Here is a 13,203-nt window from a genome sequence, read left to right on the forward strand (position 1 = left end):
CTCGTCCTCATTCGTGCAGCCCACCCACTTCACATACACAACTTTCCTTGTTTGCACTTTGTCTTAAACTTCTCGATTCCACTACTAATCTCTTTGGTGTCAACCAAAGTTATCCTTCGACACCTCTAGCACCTCTTTAGTTGCTTTTCTAATGTAACTAGTTGTCTTACTCCACATGCTTCCCACATCCCCATTACTCCTCCATGCCTCCATTGCTTGCTCCCCAATTATACAACGGAGGACAAATGTCAAACCATCCTATTTAGTCCTTGGCCAAACATATAAATTTCTGTGGCTCCTCCTCACTTAATTTTCAAATTCATCACCAAAATAACCCACTATCCAAAAAAAAAAAAAAACCGCAAAACTATTATTAATTCCACTATCCATAAAGATAAATGAGAATGCATTATATAAAAAAAAAATGCATTATAAAAAATAAAAATAAAAAAGAGAAGAAAATGGAGTTCATTATCTATAAGCCGGTGGTGGGCGAATCCAAGTTGAAAATGGCATTTGCATTAGTGCAATTGCAGCCGGCCCCATTGCGATCTCTTGTTAATGTCCGAAAAAGAAGATTTAGTAATCTTTGTTTTCAACCCGTCTCTACTTGTTCGCCCGCTCCTAAATCGCTCAACACTCAATTCTTCACCCGGAAAGGGAATAATAATTGTTCTATAATTGTAAAATCTTCTGTGAATGTTTCCCCTATTGTGTCTCCGGAGGATGAATGGGGTATTTGGATGTCTCTTTTTGCAACTGGCGCTTTTGGTCTCTGGTAAATATTCTCATTATACTGTTCACATTTTAATTATATTACAGCTCAACAATCCCAATTGTTTCTTCATTGATGATCCTCATATTTGAACTTACTATGTTTGATTCAGAGGCTATGTGGGCATTTGTCCATGTTTCATTGTGATTTTTTTTTTTAAAAAAGGTAGTTTTTGTTTTCAAAGTGGAAAATGATAAGTAATTGAATTTGTTGCCTTTGGCCATGAATACATACTGTAGTTGTTTTTGACTTTTTCTGACTAATTTGGAATGAAAAAGTGAATTTATTTTTTTTTGGTTTTTTAATCTTGAAAATTCTGGATTCTTGAATTCCAGAATTTTATGGACAAAAGTGTTTGCAGTTCAGCTTTGGAAAAAAGTGAATTTTTTTATGGCCAAACGCTTAAGTTAATACTTGAATAATAATCTGATGAATTTTTTATATGTTTACAGAGTGAGAACAAAAGCTAATAGGTTCACATGAACTCGGAAGTGGGTCTCTAGATTCTCCCCTGGTTTGAATTGTATAACTATCTCATCTAGCTAACTGGTTGAATTGTTTCAACACACATCTTCAGTTTCCCCCTTTTTGTTTATTGGTGTCAAATTCGCCTAATAAACATTTATGTGGAATTCCAAAGAACATATGTTAGATAGGAGGTTATAGAGGTCACTTATTAAGGTAGGAAGTTAGTTAGATAGTTGAGCGTTGTCCGAGTTATTCTTTTATACTATTACCCGTACCATTCGCTAAGATATTGCTCTTGTAGTTGCTTGTCCTTTGAGTTTGGTTATTATCTGTGGATTCTTGTACACTTTGATTATCGTTTTATATGTGATGACTATTGTTAGGATGATTAGTCAGTTGTCGATAGTATTTTGTCATGACTTTCATCATTTTTGTTATTTCTTTCTGTATATTGCTTTGGACTATTTTTTTCTTGAGTTGAGGGTCTATTGGAAACAATCTCTCTACCTCTAAGGTAGTTGTATGGTCTGTGTACTCTCTATCCTCCCCATACCCCACTTTGTGGAACTACAATCAATATGTTGTTGTTGTTGTCCAAAGAACCTATGTTGGTTTGACATCTGAAGTATGAGAATGTACTGAACTCTGAAGGTCAGAGAAGACTAAAATTGGGAGTATGGTTAGTGCTGCATTGGTTAGCACATTGGTGGGGCTGACTGCAAGTAATATGGGAATTATTCCTTATGAAGCGCCAGCATATTCAGTTGTGTTGAAATACCTGCTGCCGTTGACAATACCGCTACTGTTGTTCAGAGCTAATATGCGGGATGTGATACACTCTACCGGTCCTCTACTCTTGGCTTTCTTGCTCGGATCAGGTCCTTTTGCTTACTAAAAGTACTGCTCTTTTCTCTTATCTCCAATATTGGTTTATATCCTTTTGCCTGAATTGCTAAAATTGATGCAGGCAGTTGTTTCTTTTAGTTCTAGTTGAAGAGGTACTCTTTGATGGACTAAACGTTGCTAGTTTCAGGATTTAGTTTCATTAATTTGTCAAGACATTGGCAAACGAGCTTGAATTTTCAGTAAATACAATGTTTTCGAATGAAAGCTAATTGGATATGGTCATCCAATAACTTGATAAAGTAAATATTATTTTGTGCTGTTACTTTGTTAGATCATTGTTTGTCCGGCTACTTAGCATTGCTACTTGTGAGTATTTCAACCAAGAATGTGGATATATCCGCTGTTTACATTTTTGGGAGCAAAGGGTTAACCATTAAAACTGTATTTTGAGAACTTTCTTAAGATAACGCTTCACAATGACACAAAGGCTCTTCAAATATTTGATGGTAAGCCATTTGTGACTTTTCTTTTTTTGTGCTAAAATGGCGTTGGAAGTACTTAGTCGGTGATTGTTATGAATGAACGATGTGTAACATGCCCAATCAATTAAATATGACTGGTGATGCATCATTATCTTTGTTTGAACATGATAGAACCTAAAGATGCCTTAAGAGATGTAGAAACACGTGCAGTAGTAGCTACATTTCGAATCATTGTTTCAGAAATGTAACAAACACAACTCTTAAATTTTTTGATATACCATATTAAGTTAGATTGAAGAAAAATGTTTTCTATAACTCATAAAAATTACTCAGGTTTACCTTATTTTGAGAAGTTCCGTGCCTGACTTTAGAATCAAGATATTCTTGGTTTTTTAACATGAATAAACACTTACAGTTCAGTGGTGATGTTCCATAACTTTTCAACCATGGTGAATTCTAGCCACCACGTGGGCACAAATTGACAGATTAATGCTTGTGTCATCTTCTTTTTATTGTATATGCAGGGCAATCTACTAACTTCAACTTTCAAGTAGTGTGTGAAAGCCTTATGTTGTTTTCGTATTTTGTCTTCTAATGTGACAGCTGGGACCATTATTGGGACCATAGTGGCATATATGATGGTTCCTATGAGATCACTTGGTCAAGATAGTTGGAAAATAGCTGCTGCCCTCATGGGCAGCTACATTGGTGGAAGTAAGTAGTGTAACTAAAACTTTGTTTTTGTTAGGGCCTCCATGGAGGTTAGATGTTCCCTGTATGTTTCATTTGTTTTCTTGTCATGAATGTATATTTAATCGGAACCCAATCTCAGAGATGAAAATTAAGCCGCAACACAAGATGAAAATTAGGTCAATTGAACTAAATAAAGGAAAACTTTGGTGTCAGGTTCAATATATTTAGTGGCTTACTTTTTGGTCAATGGCAATATTTAGTTTAGATATTTTTAAGCTGGCTGAACTTTCCTACTGTTTGTACATGCAATTTTTTAAAGTAACTAAAGAATTGTTTCTGATGCCGTAATGACATGAACTTAAATCACTAAGAATGAAAGAACTCAAAGTTTGCTATTCCAATTGTGTATTTCTGAACAAGCTATTTGAAGGAGGGAAAAAGGACAAATATATCCTCGAACTATCGTAAATGGTATGCAAATACCCTCCGTCATACTTTTGGGACATTGGTGCCCCTGTCGTCCAAAAACTAGAGCATATATACCCTTTATAATAACGGACATACACGTGTCATAATCTTATCCACCAACCCGACATTTATTAGATATCGGATCAACCGATAAGATTGTGCCATATGTCCCTGTTTCGTCTTCCGTTAGAGTGAAGAGCATATATGTTCTAATTTTTGGACGGCAAGGACACCAATGTCCCAAAAATATGACGGAGAGTATCTGTATATCAATTACAATAGTTCGGGGATATATTTGTCTCTTTTCCCTTTGAAGAATCTGTAAATTTCTAAAAGCAATGAGAAGCACTTCCCTAGGAGATCAGTACAAGAACATCAACAACAACAACAAATCCAGTGTAATTCCACAAGTGGGGTCTAGGGAGGTTAAGATGTGCATAGCCTTACCCCTACCTTTATGGGGTAGAGAGGTTGTTTCTGATTGGCCATTGGAACCTCCTCCTTTTATCTGGACCGGTAGTATGAGCAAGCTCATGTAGGGGGAGTTTAGGAAAATCAATACAAGTATTCCCTTTGAATTCAGTTTTGTTTGGAATTTTTTTTTTGTTTGCCGAGAAATCCGTCTGTGACCCGCCCTTTGGACCAATCACAACCTTCTAAACTCGGTGGATAATGAGCCCGCCCCTCTACCCTTCTCCACTCAAATACCATACTTCGCTTTGCGTGGTGTGGGACTTGAACCTCCGACCTAAGCCACAAATCCTCCACCTTTTGCCACTCGATCTAGACCTTGGGGGATTGGAAAAATTAAGTGGGGGATTGGAAAAATTAAGAAATATTTAGGATACATTTTTACACAGTAACTTTGTCATTGCCGAATTTCCAGTTTGATATTGAGTGAGCTATTTGAGAAGAGATTTTTGATGAAGGAATTTCTTGCAAACCGAAATAATTATTAGGAAGTCCTTTAATTTTAGAGACAAAGCTGGATATCTTCAGTTTGTTCATCCTAATTCTATATTTTCCAGTGTAGGAATCATGTGAAATGTCATGCTTATAGTTGATGTTGCATGTAACATAACTGAGACAATCACACATACACATGCACACATACATAAATTTATGTATATTATGTACATGTAATACATTGGAATCACTTTCCATTGGGGTGGGAATCTATTTGTGCAAGAATAATAGTCTCTCAGCAGAAATACATCATAGATAGTTCCACACCTTTGTGCTTGTCGAAAGCGAAAGAATGTATTCATTACAAGCACTTTTGCAGCTTCTTTATTATCCGTATAATGTTCTCTTTCTGGTTTTGCAGCCATTAATTATGTTGCTATCTGTGAGGCACTTGGTGTGTCTCCATCAGTTATGGCTGCAGGTGTTGCTGCAGATAATGTTATCTGTGCAATATATTTTATTGCACTGTTTTCATTGGCCTCCAAAATACCTCCAGAGGCCTCGGCATCAAGTGATGGTAAGTATTATTTAGAACATAAAAATGATGTCATGAGATGTTTCATATTGGTCTTCACGTTTGTATGCATTTCCTTTGATATTTTGCTTAGTTTCTCTGCTTATAATCAACTTAGTTCTGATAAGAATTTTTTATTCTATGCCTTGTAATTGATGATCACTGATTTCTGATTTTCTCTTAAAGTCGTAGTTTATAAAGATATGGTCATGGTTGTATCTTTAGTTGGTGATCTCTTGATATTATCTGCTATTATAAGCAAGTTTCAGTTGCCTAAAAAATAAGGCAAGTCCAATTGCCAAGTAGTTTACTGTTGTATTATTTTTGCAGATGCTACTCAGGTTGTGAACTTAGACCCTAGCAACAAACCTGTGCTGCAGATTGCTACAGCAGTTGCCGTTTCGTTTGCTATTTGTAAAATTGGAACTTGGTTTTGTCGCTTTTTTGGAACTCAAGGATGTGATCTTCCTGCTATTACAGCAATAGTTGTTCTTTTAGCGACATTATTTCCTGCATATTATAGAAACCTTGCAAATGCTGGTGATGCAGTTGCAATAGTGTTGATGCAGGTAATTGAAGTGCCTCAGTTTTTTTATTCTACTGTTTAAAGCATCCGAAAATCATATCTTGAGTCACACTTTAGGTGACCGACCAATCAAGGAAAACACAATAGAGCAAGTTTCTTGAGAACCATATCTAATTACAGTACAATTAGAGAGGTAAAATTTTGTATACTACTGAGTTCATAAGTTGCATGACTGAGCTTCCTTTTGCTTTAAGTGTTAGTTCATAAGCATCCTACTCTTGTAGTTTCTTGTTCTTCAATGTCTGTTACTATGTATTAATTTTGAGAAGCTCGAAAATCCATTGTTTTAGATATAAGACAAGTTGTTTCTTGTGTGAAACAGATATTCTTTGCTGTTGTGGGTGCGAGCGGGAGTATTCGGAATGTGATGAATACAACACCTAGTATATTTGTGTTTGCTTTAGTTCAAGTAAGTGTACATCTTATTGTGACTCTAGGATTAGGGAAGTTATTTGGGTTGGATGTAAAGATGTTGGTTTTAGCATCGAATGCTAACGTTGGAGGGCCTACAACAGCTTGTGGAATGGTGAATGCAAAGGGATGGGCCTCTTTAGTTGTTCCTGCTATTCTTGCTGGCATATTTGGGATTGCTATTGCCACATTTCTTGGCATTGCTTTTGGAATCTTTGTTCTCAAACACATGTAATTTGAGGGACTACCATTTCTAGTTTCCTCCTCTCTTCACTCTTGTGTAGTATTACTTATCTCTTCAATTCATTTTGCTGCAAATCTCCACTCTTGGTGTTATCCTCACTTTTGTTCAATACTTTTAGACACGAAATACTACCAAAATATTACTAAGTCACTCATCAATTTTAAGTTATCGGTGACATTACTTTTTTTACTAGTGGTATACTTAACTAGTCAACTAATCCGCGCTACGTGCAAATTAATCTTCCAATTCATTTTTTTTAATTATAAAAGGTTCTTCTATGATTTTCTATCACTTCACAGTTTTTAGTCTTCTATAAATACTCGTGTAGTAAATACCTGCTCTATAAGAAGAGGGAATAGCAGGCACCAGACCGTCAACACGTCTGCTTGTGCTGCCTGCTTATTCCCCTTGGATTTCTCTGGTTCGTTTAGCTGCTACTTGTTGCCTCTTGTTTATCCAATGAAAAAAATGTAGTCCATTCATTTATGGCCCACTTCAATTGTCATTCAACCCACAATGTTATTTGGAAAAATTAGCAATCAAGTCATAATACCTAACATAAGTAGTCAAAATAATAACATTTTAAAATATTTATTTAAAATGTCAGAATAACAATATTTTAAAAAATAATTTGTATTCGGATTTTATTAATTAAATTTCCTTTTATTTATCAAAACAGTCCTATATTGGATCATATTCTAAATCAATAACCGTTTAAAAAGAAAAAAATAATTACACCACTACCCATTACCCTTATTTCCCACGTTTCCCATTTTCTTTCCCCCACCTTTAACGTTTTCCAGCTTCTCTTTCTTCAAGGTTCTCACAAATTGTTCAACAAAATCTCTATTTTAATTCAAGAAATTTCTCGATTGTTAAACGAAATCTCTATATTAATTCAAGAAATTTCTCAATTGGCAAAGGTAATTTCCATTATTTACTGAGATTTATTTTGATTTACTTTTTAAAATCACCGATTATGGTGTATATTCCGAATTGTATATATTACGGATTTTCAGTCACTTTTTTTTTATGTGACTTTGTTTAGATATTCATCAAATATTTATGTATTTCAGATTTTTAGTCTTTTAAACAATTTTTTTCAATTTTTTTTGTGATTTTGTTTTAATTTTTCAGATTTAGTAGAATCTAAAAATTCATTTATATGTTTATTTTGTTTGATTTTTAGTACATTTATATTTGATAATATCGAAATTTGCTTTTAGGGTTTTAGATTTTGGGAAAGCATATGATTGTCTACAATGACGGAATCAATCAGAATTACTAGAGGTATACCAAATAATATTCAAAATTTTGGGGAATTTCCCTCATTTGATTTATGTATTACCCAAGTTTTGGGGAATTTCCCTCATGATTGTATTAGTAAGACATTTTTTGTATTTTAATCATAACTGTATTAGTAAGACATTTTTTGTATTCATGTGTATACTCTCTGCAGTTTTAATCATAACTGTATTAGAAAGACATATTTTTGTATTTCATTTTGTTAAAGTAATATAAGTTTGATGAAAACATAATATATAAAATTGTGATGAATACATTATTAGAAGGAAAATACAAACTTATTTGGTATTCATTTAGCGTTTGGAATACAAAATGATATTGAAATACATCCTGATTTTTTGAATATAAACTGATCCAGAGAAATAGTAACTACAATTTTAAAGTGAAATAATAATAATATAACAAGACTGGATATTGAAATATAAATACAATTTAGTTTGAATACAACTTATTCTATGTTTTATGTTTTCACCAAAAATGCATTTCAATATCATTTTATTTTACTACTAATTTGTATTTATATATATTTTTTCTTAAACTAGAATGCCAAAAGAGTTGTATTCATTATAATTCTATACCAACATTTTTTTGTATTTTAAGTTATATATATCTTTAGGTATATAGATTGTATTCTATTTTTCATATAATTTAAATTTGTGACTCATATAATTTTTCAATTACACTTTAAAGTAATTACACGTTAAATACACAAAAATAAAATAAATTCATAACATGAATATGAATACATTTCGGTTGAACACATATTCAAAGAATTCCAAACAAGTAAATATATAAAACAGAGGGCATTAGAATTTGGGAAACAATTTCACTCTAATAAGATAAAAAATTCAAGCATCATTAACTAAACAATACGCGATCCATTCATACACGAACGCCTATTGTTCTCCTTAAACCAATACGCATTGCAAGAATTCTTGCTCTTCTTCCCATATAGCTCATTGTACGCCTTGTCACAATACTTCTTGGATGACCTTCCGGGTAGCTAGCTTCAAAAATAAAAAATATACACGCACTCAATACATACTGATTTGTATTTACATACAAAGATTTCACCTTGTAGCTCAACTACAACAAATTGAATTCAATATTTAATTGTATCCAGAACTTACTACAAGGCAACACATATTGGTGTACAATTCTTAATTAAGTTATAATTTTTAATCCCTAGTTGTACTCTGTTCAGTATATCACATAATTTTTCTGACTCTATCCCTATATTGTTACCATTTACATTAACTTAATGAGATACAAAATATTGTATGCATTAAAAAAAATAGCTTTCAAACTAAAAAAAATAAATAATTTCATTCGTTCTACATCATAATTTGGATACAACACCTCCAAAAAAAGGAATACGAAAATCTCATATTGTTACTGTTTACATTAACATAATGGGATACAAAAATATTGTATGCATTCAAATAAAATAAAAACAACTACGAAACTAAAAAAAAATCAAGCACTTTCAATCGTTCTACATCATAGTTTGGATACAAAACATCCAAAAAAAAGCTAAAAAAATTTCAAATCATACAAAAATTTCACCGATTTCATCAGAAAAAATCAACCCACTATTATAGTCGAGATATACGAAAATATCATCCAAACAAATAAAATAATCGACAAAAACAAAAATACTTGATGTCGAAATTTCTTGAATTCAATGAAACTGATGAAATTATAGTCGTAAATTTTGAAAATCTCCGTTTCAAGAATATGCCGAATTCAACTCGAAGAAGCTTTGAAAATTATCAACTGAATGATTCGGAAGACAAAACTATTTTTTGCAATTTTTTTTTGGAATTCTTAAGAACAAGGCGAAAAAAACGCTCGAAAGAAAAAATGGCAACATATTCCCTTTCAAAACGTAATTGATTTATATTTAAAAAAAAAATTTCCTTTTAGAAATTTTCTGTTCCATGATTTTCTCTATTCTGTTATTAATTATTTGTATTCTTTCAAATTAATCATAATAAAATAAATACATAACTCATCCCTTAAAAAACTAAAATATTGTCATTTTAAATAAATAGTGTAACTATTGTTAAGGAGTTTCACTAAAAGCTAAAATATTGTTGTTTTGAAAATTTTCTCAAAAATTAGTTGACTCTCAAAATTCTATTGTGCCTCATAAAATGGGATTGAAAAAGTAACATATATTATTTGAGAATGATCTAAAAATTATTATAAATCATAATAATTAACAATTTAAAATATTTAAAAGACATATAAAAAATTGATTTAACTCTTAAACATAAAAAATAACATATGTTATTTAAAAATTACATAATTAATTACAATAATTAATAACTTAACATATCAAACAAGACAAAAAAAAGGCTAATTTTTGTACTGCTTGTGTGACATAAATTAGGATTGGGATGATTTAAAAAAATTAATTTTGGTTATACATTATAAAATAGCCGAAAAATTAAAATGATATAATATTTAAAAATAATCCACCGAACTGTCCTGTTGACAACCCTTATGTTACTATACTCTATTTATTTTTACTTCAATTTAGAAAGATATGTTTCATTTCTACCTTCAATCTCATCGCTACATTTATTTGCTATTTGAAATTGAAATTAAAAAGACAAATATGTTTCTAAATTAGCTCACTTATGAGCAAAATATATTATAACAATCTTTACTAATTTTTTAACAGTACATAATATTAACAATAACATAATTTTATCCCTATTGGGCCCGGCAACGGCCGGTCTTTCTTTACTAGTACATATATGAAAAGGGAAAAACACACGCCTTTCCGTCAATGCATGTGCTTCCCTGAAAATAACATTGAACTCAAGGGGCATTTCGGACATTTCAGTATCACATATTTATATTTTTGCTGCCTCAACCTTAACGCCTCCTTCTATGTGAAGCACCGCCACACACCTCAATTTCTACCTCTATTCTCTCCTCTTCCGCTCCAATTCCGTTTGCTTTTTAGCGGAGTTAGCAACTTCGTTCTTCATTGATTCTAACAACACCTTCGTCACTTCGTCTTTTCTTGTTCTCAATTTGGCTACTACCTCAAGTAAGGTGTTTGTGTTCTAAACCCCAATACTGGAAAACACCATTCTCAACTCCAACCTCAACCCCTCCCATTCATTCATCTACAAAAAAAAAAATCAATTCCAATCACCTCTACATAAATTATTCATTAAAAAAATCACAGAAATGTCCCAAGAAAGAACTGGAAAATCAATTCTTGATAACCCCTACAACTTACACCAGTTGCTATTAATTTTGCAACTAGATTAAATAATATTGAAATCCTTTTTGGGTGTGAAGTAAATAATCAAGAATTGAACTAGGTCTTTTAAAAAAAAAAAACACCCCAGATAGCTGAAACTTTGAAAACGACTGAAAATGAAAGTTCACTTTTAAAAAATTCAAACTTTGACTGATTTCAATGATTTTGGAGGCTTTCCACCTTCTGATTTGTAAAATTGAGAGAGAAAACAATCGAAATTGGAAGCGGTAAGGTGAAAATGTGAAGCTGTAGAATCTAATATTTGATCAGAATTTTTTTCAAAAATTGTGCAGAAGCAACACACACAAAAGTGAAACAGATGAAAGGAGAGAGAGGAGACTAAGGTGGACTATGGAGAATTAAAAATTAATATTAGTATTAACTTTTTCCCCTTTTTTTGTTTTGGGTTGGGAAAAACAAATTAATTTTCATTTTAAAAAAGAAATATTTTACTTGTTAGACTTTCACCCATTTCTCATTAATTACATATTTAATTTTTTAGTTTACAATTGACTAACTAATGTTGTTTAGCCACAATTAAAAAAATATATTGCATAAATCATGAAGTAAATCTTTTTGAAGAGAAAATCTTAATGAAAAATGAATAATCAGAATTATCATTTAGTAATATTTATTAAAATATTTTCTCTACGCTGAACAAGGTATTTTGCAGAAGTAAGTTTTTTTTTCTTGTATTTTAACATGCATCTCAAGGCTTTAGCTTTGACATATTTGAATTTGGTTGGGTAAATTCATTAATAAAAAATGAAGTATTTCCTAAATTAAAAAATGATTATCAAAATCTCTAGGGAAGAGGAATATTTATAAGAAAATTTAAGTGCAAAACTACTTGCTATTGAAACAGCTGATGATATTTGTGTATTTAGGCGTAAACGATCTGGGCTGCTCCGAGGGATTTTCTTGTTGGTTACACTACTGTACAAAACTACGATGTCAAACTCTTTATTGCGAAGCAGGACTTCTCTCTTTTTAATGTGGTCAATCGCTTGGCATAACAATTATGTCCCTTATAAGACGAGTATTTCTCTATATTCTGAAGCTATCCTCCGACAATCCATGAGCTCTTCATGATTTCGCATCTTACACCACTTCTTTCCATTGAACATCGTTGTAATATTCTTTTTTTAGCACATCAGATGCAAATATGGTAAAAAAGGAGGCCTTTATCACTCTTCAAACTGTTTTTGCCTCTTAGTTGCAGAGGAACTTTGTGATTGTTGCACATTTTTGCACCACAGACGCTCATGTTGGGCCGGGCAATGCCCGGCTGCTTTTACTAGTATACTTATAAGTGAAGAAAAAAAACACTTATTCTTCTTAATAGGAAGTAAAGAAAGAAAAGAATTTCAAGAAATTTTGTGTATATTTGAGTGTGTCTATATATATATATTCGAAACCTACTTTTTCTTAAAGAAAAAGAACCATAAATACATATACATATATACTTATAATAAAAAAAACACAAAGTGATTGTCTATATCGATTTTCCGGACAGTGAGACAAATGAATCATAAGAAATTTATGGTATTCTTCAATAAGATTAATTTTTAAAACTGATTCACAAAAAAGACTACTTCTTCAATAAAAGTACTTGTTTATCTTTCTTTTTTAATAATTTTTTAATAAATAAGATAAAGTAAATCAATAGAAAGAGAAATAAAAAAAGTAAAAAATAGATAAATAAAATTCTTAATTCTTAAGAGGTGCTTACGTGAATGTGCTTTGCATAAATATCGATAGACAGAGTAAAAAGAAAAATAAAATGCCTTTAACCAATAATTAAGATGAGTATAAAATAAAAACTCGTACAAATTAAATATGAATGCGTTGATTATGTTAAGAGTCATGATTACTCCCTTGAATAAACAACAATTCATTTCAATGTCAAACATTTCGATTTTATTTAGGTTGACATATCCTTGTTTCATAGTTACTTTTGCTCCTTCACGAGCATTTGTCTGTCCAACGTAATATCCTCTTGAAGAATTATATATCCTTGCCCGTGAAATCATTCTAGACATTGACATCAATTAAGATCTACTTATTTCTTTTTCTAATCTTTTTCTTGTGCTTCTTTATTATGTAATTAATGCATATTTAAAAATTAAAATTAAGAATTATGAAGGTTGGAGGTGGAAGAA

At 31.8% G+C, this 13,203-nt stretch overlaps 1 protein-coding gene across 1 annotated transcript; it reads left to right on the forward strand.

The window, feature by feature from the left end:
* The first annotated feature begins 509 nt into the window (after positions 1 to 509).
* LOC125832853 (uncharacterized) lies at positions 510 to 6,557 on the forward strand. Its single transcript, XM_049512045.1, has 6 exons — positions 510 to 778; positions 1,895 to 2,121; positions 3,175 to 3,285; positions 5,060 to 5,215; positions 5,543 to 5,781; positions 6,121 to 6,557. The coding sequence occupies exons 1-6, from the start codon at positions 510 to 512 to the stop codon at positions 6,442 to 6,444; spliced, it is 1,326 nt and encodes a 441-aa protein (XP_049368002.1). The 3' UTR covers positions 6,445 to 6,557.
* The last annotated feature ends 6,646 nt before the right edge of the window (positions 6,558 to 13,203 follow it).

Source organism: Solanum verrucosum, unplaced genomic scaffold (genome assembly GCF_900185275.1).
Source record: "Solanum verrucosum unplaced genomic scaffold, falcon-dt-bn FXZP01000174.1, whole genome shotgun sequence".
NCBI lineage: Eukaryota > Viridiplantae > Streptophyta > Magnoliopsida > Solanales > Solanaceae > Solanum > Solanum verrucosum.